The 14968-nt window shown below is 46.8% G+C and overlaps 1 protein-coding gene across 5 annotated transcripts in view; it reads left to right on the forward strand.

The window, feature by feature from the left end:
* Positions 1-13119: 13119 nt before the first annotated feature.
* The window catches only part of LTBP1 (latent transforming growth factor beta binding protein 1), a 208315-nt gene continuing 206466 nt past the window's right edge, over positions 13120-14968 (forward strand). For all 5 annotated transcript variants that reach the window (XM_076334287.1, XM_076334289.1, XM_076334288.1 and 2 more), the window contains exons 1-2: positions 13120-13706; positions 14445-14515. In XM_076334287.1, coding sequence (XP_076190402.1) covers positions 13255-13706; positions 14445-14515 — 523 coding nt within the window. In that variant the 5' untranslated portion in view covers positions 13120-13254. The remainder of the gene's footprint in view (positions 13707-14444; positions 14516-14968) is intronic.

Here is a 14968-nt window from a genome sequence, read left to right on the forward strand (position 1 = left end):
AACCCAGATAGCTGAAGTTTTTGCTGAGAACTACTAAAGCGCAAGGAAAAAAATAATTGCTGTAGCATTCCTGTAACTCTGTCAAAGGCTTCTGTCTAGCTGAGTTAAATGCAGAAGAGACCATGGAGGTCCTGCAAGGCTACAAAAATCACTTTTTGGCTCACATTTTTCAACATCTCTTTCAAAAAAATGTCATTTTGAACAGCTGAGCTGCCTTCTCTTAGAGCCTTGCAGAGAGATTTCGTGACAGGCTAGTATGTCCTCTCATACTACTGGCAGCTCTGTGCTCAGTGCAATCACCCCACACAGGTGCTTTCCTTGAGTTGAGATGACAAGGTCAGTTTTAGACACCAGGAAAGAAGAGGGATGACTTCCCATCAAGAAATAAGCTTAGAATGAACATGTCACCGAAATCTTTGTGTCTTACAACTGCTCACTGAGGAGTGGCTGCATGCAGAGGTGGCTGGGCTGTGATCCCTGCAGTGTTACGGAGGGAAAACCTGTGAGACTAAGCTGGGAAAACCTTCAGGGTTTTCTGAGTGAACTTCTCTGGGCTGAGGAGCACCAGGATGTGTGTGGTTATACAGCGTATATTGCAACTGCACCCAATACAGGGAATTGTCTTCTAACAGGGACAAATGTGGGTTTTTTTCTCCCCTACCTTGCACTGTTACTTTTTGACACAGTCCCCCAACCCCTTTCCTCTGACTCTCTAACACCTCATAAAACAAAGTGCTTGGTTGACTTGGTGGTTTATAACAATGAAACTGGTATATGTAACTTGGAGATTTTTTTAGAAAGCCTGTTCATTTGTTTGTTTGTGTTTTAGTGTTCCACCTGCAGCTTCTGAATCCACAGGCTACCACAGCGTTTCCACTGAATTTCAGAGTTTTGGCCTGAAGTGCCCGTGGGTAAGTTGTGCCTAAGCTTTAATTTGAAGATTTTTTTTCCCAGTGTTATAAGTAACAGCTATATTCAGAAATAATACACTGAATACTTTTCTACAGTACCTAGAGAGGTAATATCATACCAAAAAATCTGTACTGATTTTTCCTAAAGAACTTTTGGAAACAAAACAGTGTGGCCATTGTATTTCAAACATTAGAGCAATTGTTCAGTACATGTGGTGCAACCCTAAATTTCTATGTCAGAACACGGTGCCAACTCTGAGTCTCTGTAAATTATGGTGCTGTGGGCATGCGCATGTTTAAACAAGTGCTTTTCTATCTCCAGGTTATATAGTCATATTTATGTATACAGTTTGGAAAAGCCAGACAACACTCTAAAGCGATAAAAGGGAACTTAAAACATGTGCTCATTTTTCACACCATTGTACTTTTAAAACAAAGCAAAACCTGTTATGGGGCTTGGATTTTTCTTCTAAGTACATTGGCATTTGTTATATATAAATCTTAATTATGTTTATTCTTGTATACCATAAAAACTGTAGGTAGAAAAAAGAGACCTAGTAAAACAAATATAGATAAACAAAGAATAATTCACTGCCTGCAGTTGAAAGTGTTTTGTGCTATAGTTTGTGGTACTCCAGTATACTCATAAACCTGTGACTCTAAACATCTTTAAATTACAGGTTTAGGCAGCCAGAATATTAGTGTAACTCCTTTTGGGTTCAACAGGCTACCTAGTGGCTTAACGTACTACTGAAGATCAGGAGAATATAATTCATCTTCCACAATGCCTAGACATCACCAGCTACACTTCTGGAGATATCCTGGAAAATGAAACTGTGAAAACATTCCAAGCACTTCAGTGGGATTATTGTCTATGACAGGATCCTCTTGGACAATACACAGACCTTTGTGCAGGTATCACCATAGTACCCAATAAAAATCAAAGCTCCCCCTCGGGACTGCTCTGCTTGCTGTGCACAGTATTTCAGATGGGCTGGTAATATGTGGAATCAGCACTATCAGTGACAAAAACTAACCCACAGCTTCTCACCCACATACTCAGTTTAAGCATTCATTGTTCTTTTGAATGTGTTATTTTCTTACTTTTGAAGAAAGGTTTCCCATGTACCGTACATAACACCTAGCCCTGGAAGATGCTAATCACTGTGCTATATTTCCCTGTTTGGACAAAACAGGTTATCCTCTGAGACACTATTTCTGTTTTTTTAAGCACAAAACTAAAAACATTTTCTTATTTATTGTTCTTACTGGAATTACCCTGTGGAAACAATGGTTGTATAGAATAGTTAAGACACTGGGCAAGATTACTCGATTACAGGATCAGCCAGTATGCTCAAAGAGCATTAGCTTTTCCCAAGATAAGAATCTTATTACAAATTAGAAGCGGACTGTAACAGGCGGTGCTAGCCCTTGAACCCAGGCTCGGTGTCCACCCCCACACTGCTGCTAATTTCAGTCTAAGCCTCATGCACTGGAGCACTGCAAAGAATGATCACATGCGAACAACATAATTTCCTAATGCAGATGCGATCAGATAGAAAAGAAAAGATCTCCCTGACTGAAAAACATTAGGAAGACTGGTGGCTGCTTTAGAAATAATCAATGTGAAAAACCTAAAAGGTAAGCATGTTGTTTTGATTAGAGAGCCAGACCTAGGAAAACAGCAAGAGGAATGGGAAAGTGAAGAAAACTGCGGAAGGAAGGGAGGCGAAAAGTTTGGTTTGTAACTGCAGAGGGCTTTTATTGTTAGTATTAGAGGTTAGTAGTCTTTCCGGCTATAAAGGATAATTTGGGTTACGCTGATCTTATATCGCTGAGACAAGGAGCTGGACAGATTCTGCAGAAGAGAAGTGTGTGACTCATGGAAAGAGTAACTAGTGAAGAACTTGCTCGACTTGAACTCTTGCTTATAGGGATTTTATTTACCCTGGGGAAGGGTGAAATTTTCCAGTTTGGCATAGAGCTAAACTACTTTACCAGTGAGAGAGAACTTGAAGCCTCCTTTGCTGAGAAGATAAGCTTTCATGATACAGGATAAAGGCTAACATGTACTGAAGATTACTGCACCATGAGAGAGGAAAAAAATGCCTTAAAGCATGTTTCTTTTAACTGTGAAAACTAGCTAATGGAGTATTCAACACACGTCGTACTTAACTAGATGGTCACATTACCTCTTTTTCAATACGCAAGACAAACCATCATACATGTCTTTACAGCAGACACGCTTACCAAAAAATAAAGAAAAGTCCTCCCTGCTTTGAGGAACTGAGAATCCCTAGTAGCTCTTTCAACAATATGATACCCATATTCTCATTCACAAAAAGGTCCATTAGGAAATTCAGTCAAAACTCTTCTTTGATTTTTATTCCTAATGTGAATAATAAGCCACCTGCCTGGTGACAACATTATGGGCACTTAAAAAATTTGCTGTGGAAACATTTGGAAAGAGTTACATTCAAGAAAATTACTTGCTAAAGAGGTTTAGTTTAAATGCAAATTCAGCCTCAGCTCATCTGTACAAACATGTTTTAAAAGAAAGGGAAAAAACCCACCACTTCCCTAATGTGCTGATCAGAGCTCTTAATAGCAGTCTAAAACATGCATAAGTTAAGCAAAACTTCCCAGTTTCTCCAGAACAGGGCAGAACTTAATCCTCAGGCACTGCCTGCCTGCAAACTTGAAGATCACAGAGAGGAAAAGATGAGATGAGATTTGGACGCAGATTCCAAACACACACTTTTAATACATGAGTTATTAATATGGATCTTCTTTTTTTTTTTTCCACAAACCCTACATCAAATTATGAGGAAATATTTAAACTGCTGTTGTGAATCTTTTGTTCAGAGTAACTATTTGTATAGTTTTGTAAGAAGACTTTGTTCTACCTAATTGTGTTGTCAAATCACCTAGATCCCCTCTGCAATAAAAACAAATCTTAAGTTCTTTCAGAAGGAAAGAACCCACCTCATTTTAAAACTAACAAAACATAATAACAGGTAGTAGGAGTGAAAGTTCAATTTATCAGCCCTATCTTTCAGCAGAGCTAAATCATTTAGTAGAAATCTAGTCTAGTCTTCGAAAGATACATGGTAATGTAGATGACAAGACTGAAGAACTGTATGATTGTGGCTTGAAAAACCTGCTTTAAATAATGAAACACTGAAGTTGAAAATGTCAGTATTTGATGAACTGAGCTGTAAAGAATTACAAGAGATTCCCACAGACCCTGAAAACGTTATGTAGTGTATCTTAAGCAAAACTGGCAAACACTCAAAAAATCCACTGGTGTTCTTGCCAGTCAATGCTAAGGACTTACATATGGTCTTTGTTCAGGTTCTCTCAACTGGAGAGGGTTTCTCTCAATTTAAATAGTAGGCAGTCATAATTTCTAATTTCTATAATTGCAGTTGCCTTTAAATCAACTCTGCTTGAAAAACTCCTGCAAGGGACCTTGCTGTAAATTATCAAACTTACCGTCCTGGAGAAGAATCCCAATCCTTGTCAGCCATGGCTACAGCCCCACAGAAAATGAGGGGCAACACAGATGAATTCAGCTTAGAAGAAGTATAGGAATTACTTGATCTTAGGTCAGAGATGGCCATCAATGTGCTTTGAATAGGAATAGATGAGAAGCTTCTGTACAGAGGTAGATCATTCTTTTTGTCTTCAGATTGCATCTTTTCAGTTCAAGACTGTACATAGTCTGATAGGTCAAAACTGTGGTCCTTGAAAATGCTATGCTTGTGTTGAAAGAAAAGGATAGAAATCTGCATTTTTTTTCCTGAAAATTTTAAACTTTAGTATGAACAAAGCTAGCAAATTCATCTATGCGTGGATCCTGAATCTAGAGACTTTTCTGGATTTTCTGTGTGCCGCTGGCTAAAAGTCAACACAAATAAAATGAGACAAAGAAAAAAGGGCTACATGAGCTGAAACTTCTTGCTACAGATGCTTGCTTTCCTGGATGACCCTAGTCTGGACAGGTAATGGCTCTACTCTTTACACCCCAACTACATGTGATTCAAACAAGAATCTAACTCCCAGACAGACTATTTAGCATTGAGGCACATCTTCAGGTTATTTCCAGATAGGAATACAGATGTGTGTAGCTAAAAGACTCTGTGCACGCTGTTCCTATCTGCTGCATGCGATATATTGCCCTGCAAATCTGTGTACTCTAATCTGCAGATGTGTAGCGGGAGTGCCTGCTTTTGTGTGCAAAAGGCTTCTGAACACACCATCGGCATGCCTCTGCGGAGGCGCCGCCTATGCCGGAGACTGGAGCCCCACTGGGAGAAGCGAGTGAGTGCCTGAATGAAGGAAGGAGTTGAAAGGCTGCCCCTCAGGTGGGCTCCCTTTGCCGGCAATGAGGAGCTGTGGTTGCGTGACTCACTGGCTGGCCGTCACGGGAATGTCTGTCAGCAGGACGATGTCGTGGGCATGCTGTGGACGGACCACAAGCCGTGCACTGTTTAGATTCATCTGCTACTGCTTTAGGGAAGCACAGTAAATTATGATGGCAAGCTTAAAACAATCTAATTGTAGAGTCTTATTTTAAACACAGCTGTTAAGGGAGGATACAAATTTATAATTTTCATACTCATCCTTTGTTTAGGCTCAGTGTCCTGAGCCCAACAGGCGAACACTGAAAAACTGATTCTAACCAACAGGAATGGAAAAAGGATCTGGTGATGTGACAGACTCTGAGGCAGGTTAAACCCATTGCAGAAAATTCTCTACCCTCCACAGATGGGCTTCAATCCAGAGACCAGCAAAATCAGTAGGAAGTCTTTCCATTGATTGCAGCTCACTGAGATTGAAGCCTTTTGAGAAAAATAGCGTATCTACTTTGTTTATGCCCCTGCTCCACCCCTTTGTGGAGAGTGGTGGTCCATTGCACACAATTTAGGATCACAGTCCTTGCTGAGAACTGCTAGGCAGGTCCTTCCCCCATTCTCCTTGTGTCCCAGGAAGACCACTCTGGAGCAGGGCTTCTCGCTGCCATCCCTTTGCATAGGAATGCAACAGCATCTGAACTACTGCTGGGCGTACTTAGCCTGCATCAGAAAAAAAGCCCTTAATTAGGAATCAGACGTGAGGCTAGTGTGATAAGGACAAATCAAATCACTGGCTTCCTCTGACGTCCACATGCCTGTTTTGCTCAGGATCTTGCAGGCTATTTGGGACAGCTACAGTTCATCTGCTTTGGAAGTAGTCACTCACATCACTTTGGTTTGGCTGGTTACAAACCATGTTTTAATTATCTGGTGTTGTCAGCCCCTACCAGGCCCTTCTTGGCTAAGCCCCTTTGCTATAAGGCCAGACTGAATTTCTGTTCTCTAAATACAGGTGGGGCTCTGTGCTGGGCTGGCGCGTCTCTCTACGGTACTCTTATGTTACAACCTGCCTGGTGACAAGATCACTTCAGGCTGTGCCTGGCATTGTGTTTGAGCCCAGGTGTTTAGTCTTTTTCTGGGGTCTGCTTCATCCCTTCTGGCATGTCCTAGCTCTTCCAGTCCTCAAGCTCCTTCCCACCTGCAGCCTACACCAGGAAGCCTTGTACATTATTACCCTGCAGGCTTACTTTCTTGAAACTGGTTTCTGTCCCACCCAAAATGGGCATGAGCTGTGCCTGTTTCCACCTGAGGCTGCTTGTTAGGCATGATGCCACACCTCATCAGACTCACACAATAACTGAGGGTGGAGAGGACCCTCAGAGGTCCTCCTGCTCAGACCAGCGTTCAAGCATCCTGATGCAAAACACAGACAGACACACTGCAGACTGACATTAAACACCTCTGCAGACACCTTTTGCTATTGGAGAAAAAGTGATGGAAATGAAAGCCCAGCATTTTTCTCCCTACCTACTTTAAAAAAAAAAAAAAAGCTTGTAATTTTCATTTCATCACCTTCTACCACAAACCTTGAAAGAGCAGCAGACAGAGGACCTATACACATACTCCCAACCTCTAACATCGGTGTGGCTGGGAGCTGCTCCAAACGCATCATTAGAAGTAGTATTCTGCCCTTTTTTTAATCCAGAGAGCCAGGATCTGCTGCTCTGTGTGCCCAGCTGGTCTTTAAACAATTGTTTACCCTGACAGTCAAGTTCAGGTACTAGTTTCTAGCACAGCAGTCTAAGCAGGGCTGGGTTTCTCCCTTTGTGACATGGAGAGCAAGGTTAAAGCGGACAGTAGATACCCGAGCTGCCCGCCCAGCATCATCCCAAGCTGTCAGAGGGAGAGACCAAGCACAGACAAGGGGGTGAAAACGCTACCTTTCAGGTTATTAAGCAGCTGCTGCAGGGATAATCATGGCTGATGTTCCCACAAGCCATGGCTCCTCTTTCCATAGTCTCATACCACTTCTGTCTGCTTCTCTTCCACTTATGCCAATGAGCTGGTCTGCCTGGATTATGTATAATTATGAAATCTTTAAGACCTTCTTCGATGCTAATTCAAGTCAGGAAGGGCTTTATTTTACACACGACGCTTTTTCCTTCAGCTTTCGTAAGTCTGAGCAGCACACAGTGCAACAGTGAAAAATCAGGATCCACCGCTGAAGTTTATTTTTGTAGAGGTTAGTATTCTTGGCATATGACATAGCTATGCTGCGAGAGTTTTCAAATATTAGTTATAATATTTACTTTGCTTTCTGAAGAATGTGTTAGTTTAAACATGTCTTCTCCTAAGGTAAAGTGAAATAATTAAATGTATTTTCTCATTTTTGTGGTCCTTTCCACCTAATTTCCTCTGCAGTTTATTTATTTATAGTGTACACGGGATTGTACAAAGAAACAAGCAATTGCAAGGAATAGTGTAATAAAAAATTTCAATGGATATTTTAATTGTTTTGTAGACAAGATATATTTATTTCCTTGGGGGGAAGAATAATTGCAACAGCACAGTGTGGAGATTTTCATATCTTCAAAAAAAATCTTGTATTTCTGAATCAGTTATTTTATGTATGTGAGGATAACTGTGAAACTGCCAAATATTCTAGTAGAGATTTCTGCTAGTTCAAGAAAATGGAATTCAAGACTATGCAAATCCACACAACTTCTTTTACTACGACAGTTATGTCAGCAACTTGAAAGGAAGCCAACTCCTACTTACCTTAAGCATGTATTTTGTTGGATATGGTGGTGGTCAGTAGTGATAGATGGGCATTAGACTTTTGCCAAATGCATCCAACTTTCAGTGTGACTTAATGCAAAAAAAAAAAGTCCTTATGGCAGTCTCTTTTGGTAGTAGTCCGAGGGGGAGTGATGACCATTACCCCAGCTATCATTCATCTGTCTTCTTTTCCCATCCAGACTTGTAGCTCTGGACTATCTGCATGCTAATCTGACTGCTTCAGACACCCAGGGCCACACAGGACCCGTATTGCTCCAAGATATGAATTCATACACAGACCAAGCTCTAAGTCTCATCATAAAAGTTCCTTCGTCCCTGAAAAGCTAGTCTGCTTCAGGACCGTGTGACTCCCAGTCAGAAAAGCCGGTATGATTTATCTGCTGGCACGTGTGTATAGTGCCTAATGCAACAGAGCCCTGATCGCAGTGGCAATAACGATGTATTGGGTGACGATGACTTCTTTCAGAGGAGGTGCTGGGGAAGGCGCTACAAAGATGCATTCATGGTAGCAAATCCAAGGAGGGGGAGGCAGAAGGTTGTTTACCCAAGGTAATGTAGTGTGAGTCTGGAAACACTGAGACGTGCCAGGGTTGCTCATTACAGATCTCCAAGTCACAAAGGAAGGCCACCGGTACCAAATGGGTTCAGCAAAGCTAAGCCACTTCCTTCCAAACCTCACACATCCGTCCAGACCTAGTCTGACTATCTGAGTTCCTTGGAAGTGAATGTAAGTGCCTACATGAATAGAGCGAGCAGGACTTGTTTTTTTGTGAAACGTTATTAATGATATTTATACTGTGGTAACACTCAGGAACGGTTGAGGCCTCAGGATATTAGTTGCAAACCATAGAGTAATTACAATTTCTGCCTGAAGGAACAAACAACAGTCATGGTTGGAAGGTACAGTTCTGTTCAAAAAATACTGCATAGAAATTGTATTAACATCAACACGGTCTTACTCTGCAAATCTACTTCGTGTATGTATTCAGTCACGTGTGCTATATACTTTAGTGACATAATAAAGGTAAATTACTTCTTTCCCTACTCTGATAACAATGAGACTAAGCTGTTCTCTTTTGTTCAAAAGAAATACCTTCTAAATTAGAGTCGTGTTACCTGTACAAAGCAAAGCGGTGGCTAAAGGTATAATTTAGCCTGCAAAATGCAGGGGTTTTTTTGCAGATACTTGTATAGTACGGAAAAGGAAAACAGCAGGTACAAGTCTCCAGCTGATTCTCAGCTTACAAGAAATTATAGAGACTGCTTTTCCTCCTTTAGCTCAGAAGAAGTTTGGAGTAATACTATTGAAGCTAATGGAGCTACACTACCGTAAAAGTGCTCTTCTATAACCAAAATTGAGGCTGAACACAGCATTCAACCTTGTCAAACTCTAATGTTAACTGCGAGCTCCCAGCCCAGCTTTCCTTGCAGGCTAAGGCTTGCTGCCTGGTGGATCTACAAGAGCACCAGGACCGCTTGCTGGCCCTGTAGCCCGACACATTGGGCATTCACTTTGCTGCCTGGCTAACCTGGACATCGGGTCACGGGGAGACACTGTGGCACTACGCTACGTAAGGAAGGTTGAGTGATCACATGTGCTCAGATGCCTTCACCCTCAACATAATGTACATCTTCCCTGAAGCGTCCTGTGAAGGTCCCTGCTCTGCCCTGCGAGTCTATGCACCAGACACATCCTCCATGAGACACGGGGCCACAGTCCTGTCTCCTTCATTTGCTGAAAAAGAACTGTGGAGGTCTGAGTTCTGCCAACTTTGATGGCTCAAAAACAATTGTCCTTCCTCACTCGATTCATGAGACTGGCCCCAAAGTCATGAGTCTTGAACAAAAACATACATATGGCAGTTTAGTTCTTGCTTTCATTTTGGTTTGAATAATGCTACTTTGGTTCTTGTTGAAGATACTCACTCTCAAACTGGCTTCTCCCCTGTCCATTAAGCCTTTAACCCTTGAAGCAATCCTGCCATCTCATTGGGCAGCAGTTCTGCCTCCTGCATCCCTCCTGCTCCCAATCTTCCAGCCAGTTCTGCCCTTCTCAGCCTCAGCTATGCTCTTACAGCAGAGCACCCAGAGGGCTGCCCCTCTGGCAGGAGGTGTACAGACCAAGGACCTTTCTGTATGTTTCCCTATGTTCACCCTTTAGTCACAAACCACAGGGGAAAGGTACAGAAACAGCATGAATCGCTTTCCCAACTCTTCAAAAGAGTGGTGTGCCTGGCAGGCGGTGTGAGATACTGACTCCTGCTTCTAACTGCAAACTCGGTCAGCGCCTTTTCCACAGGAGTTGGGGAGGCAGCCAGAGGAGGTTTCTTATAAGTAGTGATACCATTTACTAGAGGATCCTCAGGAACTCTAGTAGCCACTTGGCTTGTTTTTGAAACGCCAGCATCTAGCTGTTTGGTGCTGGACAGATGCGCTTTTTGTCAGGGACTTTGGAAGCAGGGACTCTATGTGTGAAGAAACTTTGAGCTGAGCTTGAGACTGCAGTGGCGGTTCACTGAAGTTCTCCCTTAGCTGTTAAAACTTCTACAGCCAACCCAACGTGTTGCTGCAGCCAAACTAGGTCCCTAACACCCAAGACCCTCCAGACCTGGGCGGGGGAGGGGGGAAGACCAAAACCAGAAACACAGAGAAGAAAAGTGTGGATTTCCTTGTTAGAGGAAAAAAGAGAACACTGAAAGTCAGATCTGCCATGTAAATTTGTGAGGAGTGCTTGACCTCAACCAATTAATCTCAGCTAATACTTAACATTTTTTTCAAGAATGTTTTTGAACCTAGATCATTTTATGCAAGGCATCCACCTTTGTGGATATATTTCCCTTGAGGTCCCTTACCATTTGCTGTACAGCAGCCAGTAATACACCACATTTGCCCCCTGCTTGACATGACTTAAACCCCACATTTCTTAAAAGCAACTGGCTTCTGCTGTGGAATGATGCAGTTTTTGCCCTCTGTTCAACAAACCCAGCCACACACGTAGTTGTGATCTCATTCTGGAAAACTTCTGAAGGACAGCGGCCTTGTGCAGAGCAACAATCCCGAGTACCACATCAGTTTCTCTCTACTTACTCAGTCCTCACCCCACCTCTCTGGTTTCAAGGTATTTTTTGTTCCCTAAACACTGTAAAAACATTTAGCATACTCAGGATTGACAATAATTAGCCTTCGGAAGACTGAACAGTTTGGTTGCTGAGATTCTCTTCCAAGTTAAAAAAACAACAGATGTATATGTTTTCTAAGAGAGGAGGCAGTGGTCTCACAGTTAACTTCTTAGTTATCTTCAAGCTGGAGCTACTTTCAGGCTTTATCTCAGTTTTTTTTCTGAACCACTCCAGTTTCATTCTCGTTTAACCCAGTGTGGATTTACAAGCCCCCAGCGCTAGCGGCATTTTCTTTTCGACACTGGGTTTCGATTCAGAGCGCTGGAGGCACAGGAGCTGAAGCCTTTAATGCTAGTGTGGCTCCCTTACACTCTGACTATAGAAAGCTCCAAACTCTCATCTATTTAAAACATCTATTTATTTTTGAGCAGTTTTAAATAGATGAGAACTAAGGAGGAAGGGACCGTTGTGCTCCTAACGCTGGCTCTTGCCTGGAATCTTGTCAATGTAAAACCCTCCTGCTCCCCGTGCCGGCTGTGTAGCTGTGCCAAGAGCATTTAAGAAAAAAATCTCATCAGTTTGGAGCCAGGGTCAGTGTCCTTAAAGCTCTGGAAAAGAGCAGAGGAGAACCCAGGGAGGAGGACCTGGATTCCAAGCTATTGGATTTGCAAACTGTTTGACTCTCTGCGAAGTTTCTTGGAAAGAACTTGGACACATCAGCTTCTGAGTATTTTAAAAGATGTAACATTCGGGTTATTTTGTGAACTTTGTTTTTTTCTTTATTTACAACGCTGAAGGGTGACATCGGTTAAGACACACTGGAGAAAAATGTAGGCAGTTTTGCTTATATATTAATTCCAAGTGTACAATTGTGGTTTGTATTTTGTTCTTTAGGAATACATACTGCTTTACGAACATAAAGAAAACCAAGAAACAGTACGGTCCCTCCTAATCCTGCTAGGATTTCTGCTAAAAGCAATCTCAAATCTGTGGCTTTCATCAGGCAGGGACTGAGGGATGTGCTTACCTTTAACGTGTATAAGTGCTTTCATCGAGTTCCTACCCACAAAGCGAAGCATGTATATAAAACTTTGAGGGGTTTAAGGCCCTACCTCCATCTGACATCATTGCTCTACCCAGACGGACCCTTCATCTGTGGCATTGAGCCCCACAGCAAGACACAGGCAGCGAGTAGGGTATTACACTTTTATTCTTCAACTCCCCCATATCCATTAAAATAGAAAAGAAATCCTCAACTGTTGCGAAAGTACCGGTATGGTTACCCCGACTGTACGGGAGAGCAGTGGTGTCTGTGCCGCAGGCAGATGGCAGGTTAGCGCCCAGAAGTTAACGTACGTATTTTTGAGGCTCGCTTAGCGGCGCAGGGTCTGTCGCAGGCACCGATCGCCCCGCTCGGAGCCGGGACCCCCGCGGCCTCCCCGTCCCTGTCACCTGGCCCCGGCCCCGGCCCCACGCCCCGGCCCCCCACGCCCCGGGAGCGCCGCCTGACGTCACGGCGGCCCCAGATTGGCTGCGCGGGGCCGGCACCGGGGCAGGGGCACCCCCCTCCGCCCCCCTCCCCTCCCGCACACGCTCACTCGCGGAGAAACTCTTAAAAAGCGGGTTTTTTTTCCCAGCCCGGACTGGCTTAAGGACCGTTTCTGACACACGCACGCAGACCCCTGCCAGCTCCGGCAACCGAAACATCTGCTCTCCATTGCGACCACCCCCCTCCAGCAAACACCCTTCCCCTGCTGCTGCTCCTCCTCCCTTCCCGCTCCGGCTCGCAGCTCGGCTCCCACCCGCCGCTTCCTTTCTTCCAACGATGTTTTCCTGCTCCACGGGGCGACGTGTTTGCTGAACTTTTCTAACAGTTTGGGGGGCGGGCGGGGGGAACCTGAGGCTTTTTTCCTTTCCCTCCCCCCGGCGCAGGTTGGGGGGCAGCGAGCGGAGGAAGGATCCGCACCCGGGGCGCGGGTCGCACGCGCGCACGTCCTTTGGAAGAGAGGAAACCCTTGCACCGGGGGTCCGCGAAGCTCGCCGGCTGCAGGGGCTCCCGCGGTGGAAATGGCTCGGATCAGATGGGGCTTCCTCCTCCTCCTCGCTGCCTGTGCACTTTTGTCACCAGCGCTCGCTGCCTCCGAAAAGGGCAGGCTGAGGAGGATCACGTACGTCCTGCAGCCCGGCCGGGCGGGCTCCTCCGGCAGCCGGCATCAGCGCCCGACCCTCCTCGGGGGGGAGCAGCAGCAGCAGCGCACGTTTAACGTACAGCTGAACACGCGCTACAGCGGCGGCGGCACCCCGGAGCGGACCCGGCGGATGAGCAAGCCGGGCGGCGCGGGCGTGCAGCTCCGCTTGAGCCCCGCCGGGCAGGTCCACCCCAACTCCGCCGCTCACGCCGCCTCCTTCGCCAAGCCGGCCCGCTTCGGGCCGCGGCCCAAGCCGCCGGCGGCCCCCCACGGCAACAGCAGCGCCGGCCTGCCCCTCCGCCAGAAGCACCAGCTGCCGCCGCTGCCGGGGTAAGGCGCCCTCCCGCCCGCCGTGCCCCGCACGTCCTCCGCTCCCCAGCACGGCTGAGGCGAGGGTGGTGCTGCCCGCCCCCCTGCAGCCTCCCTCCCCGCCGCCCCGAGCACCTTTGTCGCGGCCGTTGTCGCTTTCCCTCGGGACGGGGGATAGGGGCGGGGTCCGAGGGAGCCCGCGCCGGGCTCCTGGGAGGCATCGTGGCGTTACCTGCCCGCCGCCGGTGCCCGGCTGGCTGCAAACCCGCTGTGGGCGCGTAACTCCCCATTTCTTTGCCGCCTCCCCGCGGCACCTGAGGCCGGGCCCGGGCCCGGGGCCGGCTCCCCCCCGCCCCCCAGGAGCCCGCTGCGGGTCCCGCGCCCGGGCTGAGGCGTCGAGTGCGCGAGGAGCCCCGTAGCCGCCTTCCTCTCGGTCCTTCCGCTGGGGCGGCGGGGGTGGCCCCGGCCCTGCCAGGGGCGAACCGCGGCCCCTGCCTTTGTCGTCGGCGTCCCTGAAAGCAGTGCTCGGGGTGCCCGGCCCTCTCCGGGAGGTGCCAGCCCGCCTTTCCAGTCAGAGCCGGCGCCGGGCGATGAGTTTCTTCAAACGCTCTTCGGGACGTTTAATTCTTCCCGCCTTTTCTCTCCCCTGCCCAGCGCCCGCCCCGCGGCCCGGCTGGGGATGGGGAGCGGGGCCGGCCGCCGTCGCGGCGCCGGGGGGGGGCCCTGCCGGACCCTCGCCTCTCTTTGCTGTTCCTGCAGGGTCAATGTCTGCGGGGGGCAGTGCTGCCACGGCTGGAGCAAGGCCACGGGCTCCCAGAGGTGCATCAAACGTGAGTAGCCGTGTGGGTCGGGGGGGGGGGGAGACGCCGCTGCGGTCAGTGCCGGGGGGACCTGCGGGGACCGCGCTGGCACCTGGCGAGGCGGTGGATCCCGACATCGGCTGAGGGCAAAGAGTTGCCGGCTCAGCTACAGATCCCACCTGCGCCCCACGGGCGCGGTTACCAGCGCGCTTGCTCGAGCCCTTCTCCCATAGCGTCGTGGTGCGCGGCAGTTGTAACACTCCACTTTTAATCTCTAAATCCCGGCTTGCTAACCTTCAGCTTTGCTAAAGGATGAATAGCGGGTGCTTCTGATGTTTATTCCCAGCACAGATAGTGGCATTTTTGGAGAGAGCTTTGCAGAGGTTATTTTTTGTGGAAAAAACACCCGCACATTAATGCTTGGGTGTTACGAGTTTTTTTGAATGGGGGGGCTTAACAGGGTAAAGAACCTGCCAGAGGAGC

This window comes from Aptenodytes patagonicus, chromosome 3 (genome assembly GCF_965638725.1).
Source record: "Aptenodytes patagonicus chromosome 3, bAptPat1.pri.cur, whole genome shotgun sequence".
Taxonomy (NCBI): Eukaryota; Metazoa; Chordata; class Aves; order Sphenisciformes; family Spheniscidae; genus Aptenodytes; species Aptenodytes patagonicus.